The 16,018-nt window shown below is 43.9% G+C and overlaps 1 protein-coding gene across 1 annotated transcript; it reads left to right on the forward strand.

Annotated features, from left to right (window-relative positions):
- The first annotated feature begins 4,092 nt into the window (after positions 1–4,092).
- Positions 4,093–10,743, forward strand: LOC135171636 (uncharacterized). Its single transcript, XM_064138266.1, has 6 exons — positions 4,093–4,112; positions 4,312–4,501; positions 4,564–4,633; positions 4,746–5,030; positions 5,088–6,593; positions 6,650–10,743. The coding sequence occupies exons 1-6, from the start codon at positions 4,093–4,095 to the stop codon at positions 10,741–10,743; spliced, it is 6,165 nt and encodes a 2,054-aa protein (XP_063994336.1).
- The last annotated feature ends 5,275 nt before the right edge of the window (positions 10,744–16,018 follow it).

Raw genomic sequence — 16,018 nt, forward strand, 5'->3', positions numbered from 1 at the left:
TTGTTCTTAGTAATAGCTAAACTTGGATATAACTCACCCGCAACAGTTCACAGCTGTTTCAAACTTCTTTACTAGGTGTATTTCGACGAGCTGAAGCCGATGGCACCGGAATTTTCCAGGTGCGATCAACGGTTCTCGAGATAGCTTCGTTCATATCAGAAAATTTTTCTTAGTAATAGCTAAACTTGGATATAACGCACCCACAACGGTTCACAGCTGTTTGAAACGTCTTTGCTCAATGTATTTCGACGAGCTGAAGCCGATGGCACCGGAATTTTCCAGGTGCGATCAACGGTTCTCGAGATAGCTTCGTTCATATCAGAAAATTTTTCTTAGTAATAGCTAAACTTGGATATAACGCACCCACAACGGTTCACAGCTGTTTGAAACGTCTTTGCTCGATGTATTTCGACGAGCTGGAGCCGATGGCACCGGAATTTTCCAGGTGCGATCAACGGTTCTCGAGATAGCTTCGTTCATATCAGAAAATTTTTCTTAGTAATAGCTAAACTTGGATATAACGCACCCACAACGGTTCACAGCTGTTTGAAACGTCTTTGCTCGATGTATTTCGACGAGCTGAAGCCGATGGCACCGGAATTTTCCAGGTGCGATCAACGGTTCTCGAGATAGCTTCGTTCATATCACAAAATTTTTCTTAGTAATAGCTAAACTTGGATATAACTCACCCGCAACAGTTCACAGCTGTTTCAAACTTCTTTACTAGGTGTATTTCGACGAGCTGAAGCCAATGGCACCGGAATTTTCCAGGTGCGATCAACGGTTCTCGAGATAGCTTCGTTCATATCAGAAAATTTTTCATAGTAATAGATAATCTTGGATATAACTCACCCGCAACAGTTCACAGCTGTTTTAAACTTCTTTACTAGGTGTATTTTGACGAGCTGAAGCCGATGGCACCGGAATTTTCCAGGTGCGAACAACGGTTCTCGAGATAGCTTCGTTCATATCACAAAATTTTTCTTAGTAAAAGATAAAGTTGGCTGTAACTCACCCACAACAATTCACAGCCGTTGCTAAACATCTTACTAGGTGTATTTCGTCCTACCGAAGCCGATGAAACAGGAGTTTTTCAGGCGCGATCAACGGTTCTTCGGAGAACGTCGACCATAGGGCGAAAGATGTGAATCAACAAACAGCGTCGGATCGGTATAAAAAATGCGTGCGGTACTACAAAATGATGCCATGCAGCCATCGACGGTGTCGTACAGCGTCAAAATGCAAGATTTCAACAAATTTTTCGTCAAAACGTGTTTTTCAGCTGCTGAAACGCACGATTTTCACTAAAACGGATAAGACTGTAATTATTTCCCCGACAACTGAAAGCAGCCGTTTGAAAATTTCCTTCCGGGGGTATTTCGACGAGCTGAAGCCGATGGAACAAACGTTTTAGATGTGCGATCAACGGTTCTCGAGATAACTTCGTTCATATCAGAAAATTATTCATAGTAATAGCTAATCTTGGATATAACTCACCCGCAACAGTTCACAGCTGTTTTAAACTTCTTTACTAGGTGTATTTCGACGAGCTGAAGCCGATGGCACCGGAATTTTCCAGGTGGGATCAACGGTTCTCGAGATAGCTTCGTTCATATCAGAAAATTTTTCTTAGTAATAGCTAAACTTGGATATAACGCACCCACAACGGTTCACAGCTGTTTGAGACGTCTTTGCTCGATGTATTTCGACGAGCTGAAGCCGATGGCACCGGAATTTTCCAGGTGCGATCAACGGTTCTTCGGAGAACGTCGACCATAGGGCGAAAGATGTGAATCAAACATCGTGTGTGTACAAGTAATATGCATAAAAGATAATATTATTACAGGAATTAAATATAGCCTAATGAAAAAATGAAGTATTACGAGATTCTTACAGTAAATGGTAACTTTATTTAATAAACATTTATTTACATGATATAAAAATTCGATATTAGTATCAAGTTGCCACAATTTAAATATTTTCATCTGTGGCTTCAATAATAGTTATATTCGATTTTTCCTCTGCCGGTATTACTGTGACGATTGGTCGATGATAACTAAAGTACGTTACAAAAGTATTGGATGAAACACCATCAAGATATCTCACAAATACAGCATCTATTGTTGTTCCATATTTGGTAGTAGATTCTTTTGGATCGTTATTGATTTGCCATTGAAATTCTTTTTGAAGAAATGTCATTAATGGCATTGATTCAGCTCTTGCAAAATTTACACTGAAATATGCAGCTAAAAATAATGGTAGTTTATGTTTATTCGCTTTAAGAATTATTGAACCTGTTTGACTATAAGGAAATAACCTTTCATGTAAAAATGAAATGAGATGATCCATTTTGTTATTAGGTGAAATGTATATTACAATCATAATTAATTCACTTCCGTCTTGTAGTTTAACATGTGAAGAACACACATTTCCAATAGATGCAATAGTTTAAAATAGTCTGGTACTATTCGATTAATAAAGTCTGACACAACATTGATAGTATGCCTTGTGTTTAACTGATCAGGGTGACGTCCAGTTTCAATAATAATATTTTGTGATCCTTCTGATGATTGTTGGGAACTGAAATATTTAAAACAATATGATATTGAAATACACAAAAAAAAAAAAATTAAGTGTGGCTTCAATATACTCATGAACTCAAATCTTAGTTAATTATTGCAATATATGACTAAAGATTTGCAAGTATAAATTTTATTAATAAATTTTTCTATATTAATTCCTTCATGAATAATAAAAGAATCCTTAATTGAAGATAATATTAATATAATTTATATAAATTATTAATATGATTAATATGAATATAATTAATTAAATATAAAAATATAATAATTACATTTATGGAGACTTGAAAAATACGATCTACTTACTGATGACTTGGTAGTATACCATAGTGTAGTTTCACTTTCTTTGCACAAGGTTGATCACTTTGATCTTCTGAGTTATCACTGTCACACATATTTTATTGTCAAAAATTAAAATGAAAAATTAAATAAAACGCAGGTTATGTGTACCGTAGTAAACAACAACGTCGAACTGAGTGAGAAGCCACGCCGTACACTCTACTACACAGAATATAGATAGGCATACCTTAGTATAGCCTGGCGAATGCTCGCCACGGCAAGTATCGCCAGGCCAACGATTCAGTTTAGGGGTGCGCCTATAGATGTTTCACATCAAAAACAGCGTCGGATCGTTATAAAAAATGCGTGCGGTACTACAAAATGATGCCATGCAGCCATCGACGGTGTCGTACAGCGTCAAAATGCAAGATTTCAACAAATTTTTCGTCAAATCGTGTTTTTCAGCTGCTGAAACGCACGATTTTCACTAAAACGGATGAGACTGCAATTATTTCCCCGACAAGTGAATGCAGCCGTTTGAAAATTTCCTTCCGGGGGTATTTCGACGAGCTGAAGCCTATGGAACAAAAATTTTAGATGTGCGATCAACGGTTCTCGAGATAACTTCGTTCATATCAGAAAATTTTTCTTAGTAATAGCTAAACTTGGATATAACTCACCCGCAACAGTTCACAGCTGTTTCAAACTTCTTTACTAGGTGTATTTCGACGAGCTGAAGCCGATGGCACCGGAATTTTCCAGGTGCGATCAACGGTTCTCGAGATAGCTTCGTTCATATCAGAAAATTTTTCATAGTAATAGATAATCTTGGATATAACTCACCCGCAACAGTTCACAGCTGTTTTAAACTTCTTTACTAGGTGTATTTTGACGAGCTGAAGCCGACGGCACCGGAATTTTGCAGGTGCGATCAACGGTTCTCGAGATAGCTTCGTTCATATCAGAAAATTTTTCTTAGTAATAGCTAAACTTGGATATAACGCACCCACAACGGTTCACAGCTGTTTGAAACGTCTTTGCTCAATGTATTTCGACGAGCTGAAGCCGATGGCACCGGAATTTTCCAGGTGCGATCAACGGTTCTCGAGATAGCTTCGTGCATATCAGAAAATTTTTCTTAGTAATAGCTAATCTTGGATATAACTCACCCGCAACAGATCACAGCTGTTTTAAACTTCTTTACTAGGTGTATTTCGATGAGCTGAAGTCGATGGCACCGGAATTTTCCAGGTGCGATCAACGGTTCTCGAGATAGCTGTTTGAAACTAAGCCTAACCTCCAGGAGGACGGTCGATCAAATCGATCAAACCCGTCAGATTTCGGGCATCGTCGGGTCAACGGTCAGGCCCTATCGCTAACCCGGAAACCCAACGGCCAGAACAGTTCAGCGTCGTATTCGGACCTTAACGCTTCGTTTTGTATAATTAAGTGTTCGTGGTACAGTCACCGTTCCACTACTGAGTGTCTCCAGCTACACCACCGTCAGTGTGGACGCCTATTTCAAATCATTAGTTAAATCACCATCACCTTGTATAATTAAATCTAACAATAAATCACGGGAATTTATTCGCGATTCAGAATTTCAACCCAACGTGGTATTTTTACCTAAATTGACCCAAGTGGTTGTCCACAGCAGCAATAAATCGACAGAATAATTACCCCAGTGTTTTATTTAATTCAGTTCAAAAATTACCAATCATCGCACCCCTCCCAATCCACCCAAAATTCAGTATCCTCTCCAAACATAAATGGTCCTTCGAGCCGGATTCGGGGGATTAGTGCAGTGAAAACGGTGTGTTTTTGAAAATTCAGTTGCCTGTTGTAACGGACTTTCGTAGTTATAAGGGCGAAAATTCCGGACAGTAATTCAACCAGCATTCCTCATCGGATTAGTGCGCAAGTGTTTACATTCCGAGACAACCGATTGTAAACACACAGTGTCCTTCAGCAATTCACCCAACGACAAACTTCGGGGATTTTCGGTGAGCAGTGGAGAATATTCCGTCACTGGGCCCAGTGGCGCAGCAACAGGTGGGCTCCCTAACAACAGCGTCGACTCAACTTACCGACGCGCCAACAGCCTCCCCATAGTCGTTCACCCACCACAGTCGGTAAAACAGTTTGACATCAAACTTACCATTAGACCAGGCAAGTAATCTCTCCAGTATTTCAACATGTCAGATTCTCAAACTGTGGTTGATCCAGATAATTCAGACACTCAAAGGGACATGACAGGCGCAGGACCCTCAACTCAACAGAAAGAAGAAGGGCCTCAAGTTCCAAAATTGATCATCAACGATGGAGATGATGACCCTCTCAGCACCAGTGTTCAACGGATCGAGAAGGTCAAGAAAAGATATTCAGAAGCACTGGAACCTACAGAAACAGGACTCACAGTCTCTCAGGGAATACAACTGAGACAACTCACCTTCAGAAGAGAGAGCATCATCGAGGCCTACAGGGAGCTTAGCCACATCATGATGACTGATGCGGACATCACCGTAGAGGAGCTAGACGGCCAGAAGAGCATCATCGAATCAGACTGGGCGGAGTTTCTAGCTCTTCAGTCGAACCTGATCGAGTTTCTCCCCCACGATCACCCCTACTTGGTGCAAGGTGCCTTTGAGCAAGCAGCTTGCACGAAAAATGAGTGCTTGAAGCTCATCAGCAGGCTCAAGGGACACCTGGCCAAGAAAACCCGTCAAACCGGCTCATCACCCAGTCACTCACACCAAGAGCAACTGAAGAGGCTGGACCTGAAGACCTTCGATGGCAATCCTTCACAGTGGAAGGAATTCAGCGACCTCTTCACGTCACTGGTGGGCAGCAAATCGACTATTGCACCAGTAGAGAAGATGATCAGACTTAAGAATAGTCTAAAGGGATCACCAGCAGCTCTTATCTCGACGTTAGAGATAAATGACCAGAACTTCGAAACGGCATGGAAGAAGCTCACCAAAAAATATGACGATCCCAGGTTGCTGGCCCAATACCTGTTTAATCGAGTACTGGAGCTACCAAAAATCTATAAGGCAACGGAGGAGAACCTCAACAAAAATGCAGCAGCTGTAGTTGAAACGCTGGATCAACTACGAGGAGTAGCAGGTTTGTCAGACGCCAACCTGACGGAACAGCTGTTCGCGCACATGCTCAGAAAATTACTGGATGCAGACACCCTAAAGCAGTGGGAACTGAAACTAGGAGATTCAAAGGATTTCCCCAGTCTCAACGAGTTCGTGGCATTCCTTGAGGCCTGCGGAAGAGGCATCAATGCAGGAGCAAAACTTCATGCCACTCAGGAAGTCACAGCAAGCAGCAGAAGGCCCTTCAAGAAGGGAAATGCCTACGCAGCAGTAACGCAACAAACAGAGGACAGCACTACAGAGACTCCACACCCAGGCAAGTGCTGTTCAATGTGTAAGGGAAATCACTTCATCGATAGATGCCAGAGGTTCAAGGATCTGACATCAGCAAAGAGGAATGACGTTGCTGTCAGCAATAGCCTCTGCTTCAGATGCTTGGGAACCCACAGAAAATCAAGGTGCACATCAACGGAGCTTTGCCACAAATGCCGAGGCACTCACCATACGCTGATCCATGGAGGAAGCAAGTACACCCTTGGACAGCCTCAGCAGAGCCGCGACTCGGAGCAAAGCCAAATAGCAGGGCCCTCCACCAAATCCACGGAAGAAAGGGCAGAGGAAACTTTGAGTAAGTGAATGCAAAACAGCAAACAGACTCACTCTCTCATTGGTTTTTCTCAACAGTCAAGCCCAGCATACCACCAGTCGCAGTCAACAACCAGCAGACCAATGAGAGCTCAAAGCCACACCAACCAGAAGCAGTTCAACAGTCAGTGCTGTTAGCAACAGCCCGAGTCATAGCGACATCACCAAGAGGGTTCACCAGCAGAGCAAGAGTCCTCATAGATCAGGGTTCAGAGGTGTCATTCATCTCTGAAAATCTAGTAAATCGACTTCACCTACACAGACAGAAATCAACGTTGGAATTAATTGGAATTGGAGGGATCAATTCCGGACACACAAGAGGATCAGTATCAGTCACCCTTCAGGCAATCGACGGGTCTCAGCAAGTGAACATCAACGCCCACATTTTAAGGAAACTCACAGCAATCCTCCCGTCTTTCTCCTGTGAGTCAGCGAACGTTGGCTCACTGGAAAATTTACAGTTAGCAGACCAGCAGTATCTCCAACCTGGCCCAATAGATATTATTATTGGATCTGACAACTATGGGCGGATCATACTGAATGAAGTTGTCAAATCCAAGCAGTCAAGAGTCGTTGGCCAACGCACAGTCTTTGGTTGGATCCTATCCGGACCAATCAATTGCACCAGTCGCTCCACGAGGATTTCTCTAGCAGCTGTACGAGAATCTTCAAACGAACGATTATTAGAGCTCCTACAACAGTTCTGGGTCCAGGAAGAACTACCAGTCCAACGTTCAGAAAATTCAGAGCTATCTCCAGACGAAATGGAGTGTGAGAGACACTTCACTTCCACGCACAGCAGAGACTCAACAAGGCGCTATATAGTAAAGCTCCCCTTGAAAACAGCAGCAGCAGCGCTGGGAGAGTCGAGGTTTAAGGCCTCTCGCCAGCTCAGATCAACGGTCAGCAAGCTCAACGGAAATTCAGCATATGCCCAGCTCTACAAGGAGTTCATCAATGAGTACGAAGCAATGGGGCATATGAGGCGTGCTCCAGACTCTCCAGAACCCTCTCCAGTCTATTATCTTCCGCACCATGGGGTCTTGAGAGAGGATGCCGTCACCACCAAGCTGAGAGTCGTATTTAACGGCTCCAGCCCCAGCTCATCAGGTATGTCATTAAACGATATTTTACATCCTGGTGGAAAATTACAGGTCAATGCCATGGATGTGCTGACATGGATGAGGAAACACCAGCTCGTGTTTGGCACTGACATAGTCAAGATGTTCAGGCAGATACGAGTTCACCAAGACGACTGGGATCTTCAGAGGATTCTGTGGTTTGAATCTAACCAACAAATAGCCTTCCAACTAACCACAGTCACCTACGGTCTCAACTGTTCACCGTGGCTGTCCCTTCGAGTTCTGCAACAGCTAGCGGAAGACGAAGGTCATCGCTTCCCTAAGGCCGTCGAGACAATCACCAGGGGTCGATACGTAGACGATATCTACGGCGGCGCAGAATCAGCAGAAGAACTTAAAGAGATAGTCTGGCAGTTACAGGGACTCTGTCAAGCAGGAGGCTTCCCTCTCCAGAAATGGAGTAGCAATTGCCCACAGCTATTGCATGAGCTCGGACTATCAACAGAGGAAGAAGTCATCCAGTTTGAAGAATCAGTCACCAAGGTACTTGGGCTGTGTTGGCATCAGTCGTCCGACACATTCAAGTACAAAGCCAGGAAATTCAACGGCACGACGATCACCAAGAGAATCGTGTCCTCAGAGATAGCCCAGATATTTGATCCTCTGGGCTTCATAGCACCCGTCGTCATCCAGGGGAAAATTCTCCTTCAAGATTTATGGAAACTCAAAAACGATTGGGATAATTCCCTTCCATCAGAGTATACTCAACGTTGGGAGTCATTTCGCAGCCAGCTCAACGACTTAGATAAAGTAGACGTACCCAGATGGCTCAAGCTCTCCTCCCAGACAACCAACATTCAGCTACATGGCTTCGCAGACGCTTCAACCGTAGCCATGAGTGCGGTAGTGTACATCCGCACTGAGAATCCCAACGAGCCAACTTCAACAGTCTTGGTCTGTGCGAAGACCAAGGTAGCACCGATTAAGCGCATGACTGTTCCTCGATTGGAGCTCACAGCAGCGCTCCTACTAAGTCAACTAGTCGCATCAACTCAGCAGATGCTCCAGCTAAACCAAGTAGAAACTCATCTCTGGTCGGACTCTTCAGTGACACTAGCCTGGATAAGAAGCCACGCCTCCAGGTGGAAGGATTTCGTCCATAACAGAGTGGTAAAAATTCAGGAAACTCTCCCAGATGCTACTTGGAGACACGTCAGTGGAAAGGAGAACCCTGCCGACTGTGCCTCCAGGGGCATATCTCCAAGCCAGTTGTCACATCATCAACTCTGGTGGACAGGGCCTGAATGGCTAAACCAGGACCCTGAAGAATGGCCACAATCAACAATTGATGCACCACCGATGGACATCCCAGAAGTGGCCAAGGAAGCGAAGCCAGTAACAGCTCACCCAGTTGCACCTAGGATCAATGAGATCGCAGAAGTTCTCACCAGGTACAACACAATGGCCAGACTACTCGCAGTAACATCAACAATAAACAGAGCAATTAACCGGTTCAGGCGGCTACCCACGCCCCCGGGACCAGTCTTATCACCTCAGGAACTCAATGAAGCAAGATTATTTTGGGTAAAAATAACTCAGAATCAGTACTTCGGATCAGCTCTTCGGGTCCTCGCAAGAAACGGGCAGCTACCCAGGAATCATCAACTAGCAAGGTTCACCCCAACTCTCGATCAACTAGGCATCATGAGACTTGGAGGACGCCTTAAAAATGCAGACTTGCACCCAGAAGAAATTCACCCAATAATCTTGCCCCGCCAGTCCAGATTCACCACACTGGTCATACAAGAAGCTCACCACAGAACTCTCCACGTAGGGACACAACTCACCTTGGCATCCACACGCCAAAGGTATTGGATAATTGGCGGAAGAGGCACAGTCAGGGCTTACATCCTGCGCTGCGCCATTTGCGCCAGACACAGAGCCAGGCAAGCTCAACAACAGATGGGTCAACTGCCAGCAACAAGAGTCTCACCAGCAAGGGCATTTCTCCACACGGGGGTGGACTATGCTGGTCCATTCCCCATCCTCAAGTGGAGACCAACAAATGCTCCACCAGGATCAGTGCACATTGCAGTTTTCGTGTGCTTCACGACGTCAGCCGTTCACCTAGAAGTCGTATCCAGACAAACCACCGAGGCGTTCATCGGAGCCTACAAGAGATTCACCGGCAGACGGGGTATTCCAGCTATGATGTACAGTGACAATGCCTCCACATTCACCTGCGCAGCAGATCACCTACAAAGGCTCTATCACGAAGCTTCTAGAGAAAATCTTCAAATTCAGGCTGCTCTCGCCACAAATGGGACTCAATGGAGTTTCTCACCACCTAGAGCACCCCATTTTGGTGGCAAGTGGGAAGCAGCAGTGAAATCAACAAAATATCATCTCAAGAGAGTATTGGGGAAGACGTTGGTAACGTTTGAGGAACTCAACACCACACTCATTCAAATCGAGGCCTGCCTCAACTCCAGGCCTATCTCACCGATGTCAGATGATCCAGAAGATCTACAGGCCCTCACCCCAGGACATTTCCTGATCGGCGAACCCCTCCAGGTGATACCAGAGTCATCCTATGTCGACAGGAATCCGATCAAAATAGGAAGATGGAATCTGGTGACCCAGTTAATTCAACAGTTTTGGACCAGGTGGTCCAAGGAGTGTCTCCAGCGATACCAGTCGATCTACAAGTGGAAGACACGTCACCAAAACATAAAGGTTGGCGATATGATGCTGATGGTCGACCAGAATTGTCCACCAGCTCAGTGGCCAATCGCCAGAGTTATTGCAACTAAACCAGGAGCAGATGGGCTTACCAGAGTTGCTACGGTCAGATTCAACAAGGTAGAGGTCGGTAGACATCGAGATGGGACACCGAACCATGAAAATATGACAGCGAGCCCATTGGAGCTTGACAGACCTATCACCAAACTCTGTTTGCTCCCTACGGACCCACCAACACCAGAACCACTTCCAGAAGACGATCAGCTAGATGAAGACGAAGAAGAAGACCAGCAGAGCGAGCACCAGTAATTCAACAACCCTGATGTTGAATGCCCCCGGGGTGTTTGAAACTAAGCCTAACCTCCAGGAGGACGGTCGATCAAATCGATCAAACCCGTCAGATTTCGGGCATCGTCGGGTCAACGGTCAGGCCCTATCGCTAACCCGGAAACCCAACGGCCAGAACAGTTCAGCGTCGTATTCGGATCTTAACGCTTCGTTTTGTATAATTAAGTGTTCGTGGTACAGTCACCGTTCCACTACTGAGTGTCTCCAGCTACACCACCGTCAGTGTGGACGCCTATTTCAAATCATTAGTTAAATCACCATCACCTTGTATAATTAAATCTAACAATAAATCACGGGAATTTATTCGCGATTCAGAATTTCAACCCAACGTGGTATTTTTACCTAAATTGACCCAAGTGGTTGTCCACAGCAGCAATAAATCGACAGAATAATTACCCCAGTGTTTTATTTAATTCAGTTCAAAAATTACCAATCATCGCACCCCTCCCAATCCACCCAAAATTCAGTATCCTCTCCAAACAATAGCTTCGTTCATATCACAAAATTGTTCTTAGTAATAGCTAAACTTGGATATAACTCACCCGCAACAGTTCACAGCTGTTTCAAACTTCTTTACTACGTGTATGTCGACGAGCTGAAGCCGATGGCACCGGAATTTTCCAGGTGCGATCAACGGTTCTCGAGATAGCTTCGTTCATATCAGAAACTTTTTCTTAGTAATAGCTAAACTTGGATATAACTCACCCGCAACAGTTCACAGCTGTTTCAAACTTCTTTACTAGGTGTATTTCGATGAGCTGAAGCCGATGGCAATGGAATTTTCCAGGTGCGATCAACGGCTCTCGAGATAACTTCGTTCATATCAGAAAATTTTTCATAGTAAAAGATAAAGTTGGCTGTAACTCACCCACAACAATTCACAGCCGTTGCTAAACATCTTACTAGGTGTATTTCGTCCTACCGAAGCCGATGAAACAGGAGTTTTTCAGGCGCGATCAACGGTTCTTCGGAGAACGTCGACCATAGGGCGAAAGATGTGAATCAACAAACAGCGTCGGATCGGTATAAAAAATGCGTGCGGTACTACAAAATGATGCCATGCAGCCATCGACGGTGTCGTACAGCGTCAAAATGCAAGATTTCAACAAATTTTTCGTCAAAACGTGTTTTTCAACTGCTGAAACGCACGATTTTCACCAAAACGGATAAGACTGCAATTATTTCCCCGACAAGTGAATGCAGCCGTTTGAAAATTTCCTTCCGGGGGTATTTCGACGAGCTGAAGCCGATGGAACAAAAATTTTAGATGTGCGATCAACGGTTCTCGAGATAACTTCGTTCATATCAGAAAATTTTTCATAGTAATAGCTAATCTTGGATATAACTCACCCGCAACAGTTCACAGCTGTTTTAAACTTCTTTACTAGGTGTATTTTGACGAGCTGAAGCCGATGGCACCGGAATTTTCCAGGTGCGATCAACGGTTCTCGAGATATCTTCGTTCATATCAGAAAATTTTTCTTAGTAATAGCTAAACTTGGATATAACGCACCCACAACGGTTCACAGCTGTTTGAAACGTCTTTGCTCTATGTATTTCGACGAGCTGAAGCCGATGGCACCGGAATTTTCCAGGTGCGATCAACGGTTCTCGAGATAGCTTCGTTCATATCAGAAAATTTTTCATAGTAATAGATAATCTTGGATATAACTCACCCGCAACAGTTCACAGCTGTTTTAAACTTCTTTACTAGGTGTATTTTGACGAGCTGAAGCCGATGGCACCGAAATTTTCCAGGTGCGATCAACGGTTCTCGAGATAGCTTCGTTCATATCAGAAAATTTTTCTTAGTAATAGCTAAACTTGGATATAACGCACCCACAACGGTTCACAGCTGTTTGAAACGTCTTTGCTCGATGTATTTCGACGAGCTGAAGCCGATGGCACCGGAATTTTCCAGGTGCGATCAACGGTTCTCGAGATAGCTTCGTTCATATCAGAAAATTTTTCTTAGTAATAGCTAAACTTGGATATAACGCACCCACAACGGTTCACAGCTGTTTGAAACGTCTTTGCTCGATGTGTTTCGACGAGCTGAAGCCGATGGCACCGGAATTTTCCAGGTGCGATCAACGGTTCTCGAGATAGCTTCGTACATATCACAAAATTTTTCTTAGTAAAAGATAAAGTTGGCTGTAACTCACCCACAACAATTCACAGCCGTTGCTAAACATCTTACTAGGTGTATTTCGTCCTACCGAAGCCGATGAAACAGGAGTTTTTCAGGCGCGATCAACGGTTCTTCGGAGAACGTCGACCATAGGGCGAAAGATGTGAATCAACAAACAGCGTCGGATCGGTATAAAAAATGCGTGCGGTACTACAAAATGATGCCATGCAGCCATCGACGGTGTCGTAAGGCGTCAAAATGCAAGATTTCAACAAATTTTTCGTCAAAACGTGTTTTTCAGCTGCTGAAACGCACGATTTTCACTAAAACGGATAAGACTGCAATTATTTCCCCGACAACTGAAAGCAGCCGTTTGAAAATTTCCTTCCGGGGGTATTTCGACGAGCTGAAGCCGATGGAACAAACGTTTTAGATGTGCGATCAACGGTTCTCGAGATAACTTCGTTCATATCAGAAAATTATTCTTAGTAATAGCTAAACTTGGATATAACGCACCCACAACTGTTCACAGCTGTTTGAAACGTCTTTGCTCGATGTGTTTCGACGAGCTGAAGCCGATGGCTCCGGAATTTTCCAGGTGCGATCAACGGTTCTCGAGATAGCTTCGTACATATCACAAAATTTTTCTTAGTAAAAGATAAAGTTGGCTGTAACTCACCCACAACAATTCACAGCCGTTGCTAAACATCTTACTAGGTGTATTTCGTCCTACCGAAGCCGATGAAACAGGAGTTTTTCAGGCGCGATCAACGGTTCTTCGGAGAACGTCGACCATAGGGCGAAAGATGTGAATCAACAAACAGCGTCGGATCGGTATAAAAAATGCGTGCGGTACTACAAAATGATGCCATGCAGCCATCGACGGTGTCGTAAGGCGTCAAAATGCAAGATTTCAACAAATTTTTCGTCAAAACGTGTTTTTCAGCTGCTGAAACGCACGATTTTCACTAAAACGGATAAGACTGCAATTATTTCCCCGACAACTGAAAGCAGCCGTTTGAAAATTTCCTTCCGGGGGTATTTCGACGAGCTGAAGCCGATGGAACAAACGTTTTAGATGTGCGATCAACGGTTCTCGAGATAACTTCGTTCATATCAGAAAATTTTTCTTAGTAATAGCTAAACTTGGATATAACTCACCCGCAACAGTTCACAGCTGTTTCAAACTTCTTTACTAGGTGTATTTCGACGAGCTGAAGCCGATGGCACCGGAATTTTCCAGGTGCGATCAACGGTTCTCGAGATATCTTCGTTCATATCAGAAAATTTTTCATAGTAATAGATAATCTTGGATATAACGCACCCACAACGGTTCACAGCTGTTTGAAACGTCTTTGCTCGATGTATTTCGACGAGCTGAAGCCGATGGCACCGGAATTTTCCAGGTGCGATCAACGGTTCTCGAGATAGCTTCGTTCATATCAGAAAATTTTTCATAGTAATAGATAATCTTGGATATAACTCACCCGCAACAGTTCACAGCTGTTTTAAACTTCTTTACTAGGTGTATTTTGACGAGCTGAAGCCGATGGCACCGGAATTTTCCAGGTGCGATCAACGGTTCTCGAGATAGCTTCGTTCATATCAGAAAATTTTTCTTAGTAATAGCTAAACTTGGATATAACGCACCCACAACGGTTCACAGCTGTTTGAAACGTCTTTGCTCGATGTATTTCGACGAGCTGAAGCCGATGGCACCGGAATTTTCCAGGTGCGATCAACGGTTCTCGAGATAGCTTCGTTCATATCAGAAAATTTTTCTTAGTAATAGCTAAACTTGGATATAACGCACCCACAACGGTTCACAGCTGTTTGAAACGTCTTTGCTCGATGTGTTTCGACCAGCTGAAGCCGATGGCACCGGAATTTTCCAGGTGCGATCAACGGTTCTCGAGATAGCTTCGTTCATATCAGAAAATTTTTCTTAGTAATAGCTAAACTTGGATATAACGCACCCACAACGGTTCACAGCTGTTTGAAACGTCTTTGCTCAACGTATTTCGACGAGCTGAAGCCGATGGCACCGGAATTTTCCAGGTGCGATCAACGGTTCTCGAGATAGCTTCGTTCATATCAGAAAATTTTTCTTAGTAATAGCTAAACTTGGATATAACGCACCCACAACGGTTCACAGCTGTTTGAAACGTCTTTGCTCGATGTGTTTCGACGAGCTGAAGCCGATGGCACCGGAATTTTCCAGGTGCGATCAACGGTTCTCGAGATAGCTTCGTTCATATCAGAAAATTTTTCATAGTAATAGATAATCTTGGATATAACTCACCCGCAACAGTTCACAGCTGTTTCAAACTTCTTTACTAGGTGTATTTCGACGAGCTGAAGCCGATGGCAATGGAATTTTCCAGGTGCGATCAACGGCTCTCGAGATAACTTCGTTCATATCAGAAAATTTTTCATAGTAAAAGATAAAGTTGGCTGTAACTCACCCACAACAATTCACAGCCGTTGCTAAACATCTTACTAGGTGTATTTCGTCCTACCGAAGCCGATGAAACAGGAGTTTTTCAGGCGCGATCAACGGTTCTCGAGATAGCTTCGTTCATATCAGAAAATTTTTCTTAGTAATAGCTAAACTTGGATATAACTCCCCCGCAACAGTTCACAGCTGTTTTAAACTTCTTTACTAGGTGTATTTCGACGAGCTGAAGCCGATGGCACCGGAATTTTCCTGGTGCGATTAACGGTTCTCGAGATAGCTTCGTTCATATCAGAAACTTTTTCTTAGTAATAGCTAAACTTGGATATAACTCACCCGCAACAGTTCACAGCTGTTTCAAACTTCTTTGCTCGGTGTATTCCGACGAGCTGAAGCCGATGGCACCGGAATTTTCCAGGTGCGATCAACGGTTCTCGAGATAGCTTCGTGCATATCAGAAAATTTTTCTTAGTAATAGCTAAACTTGGATATAACTCACCCGCAACAGATCACAGCTGTTTTAAACTTCTTTACTAGGTGTATTTCGATGAGCTGAAGTCGATGGCACCGGAATTTTCCAGGTGCGATCAACGGTTCTCGAGATAGCTTCGTTCATATCAGAAAATTTTTCTTAGTAATAGCTAAACTTG

This window comes from Diachasmimorpha longicaudata, unplaced genomic scaffold (assembly GCF_034640455.1).
Source record: "Diachasmimorpha longicaudata isolate KC_UGA_2023 unplaced genomic scaffold, iyDiaLong2 ctg00000068.1, whole genome shotgun sequence".
Lineage (NCBI taxonomy): Eukaryota > Metazoa > Arthropoda > Insecta > Hymenoptera > Braconidae > Diachasmimorpha > Diachasmimorpha longicaudata.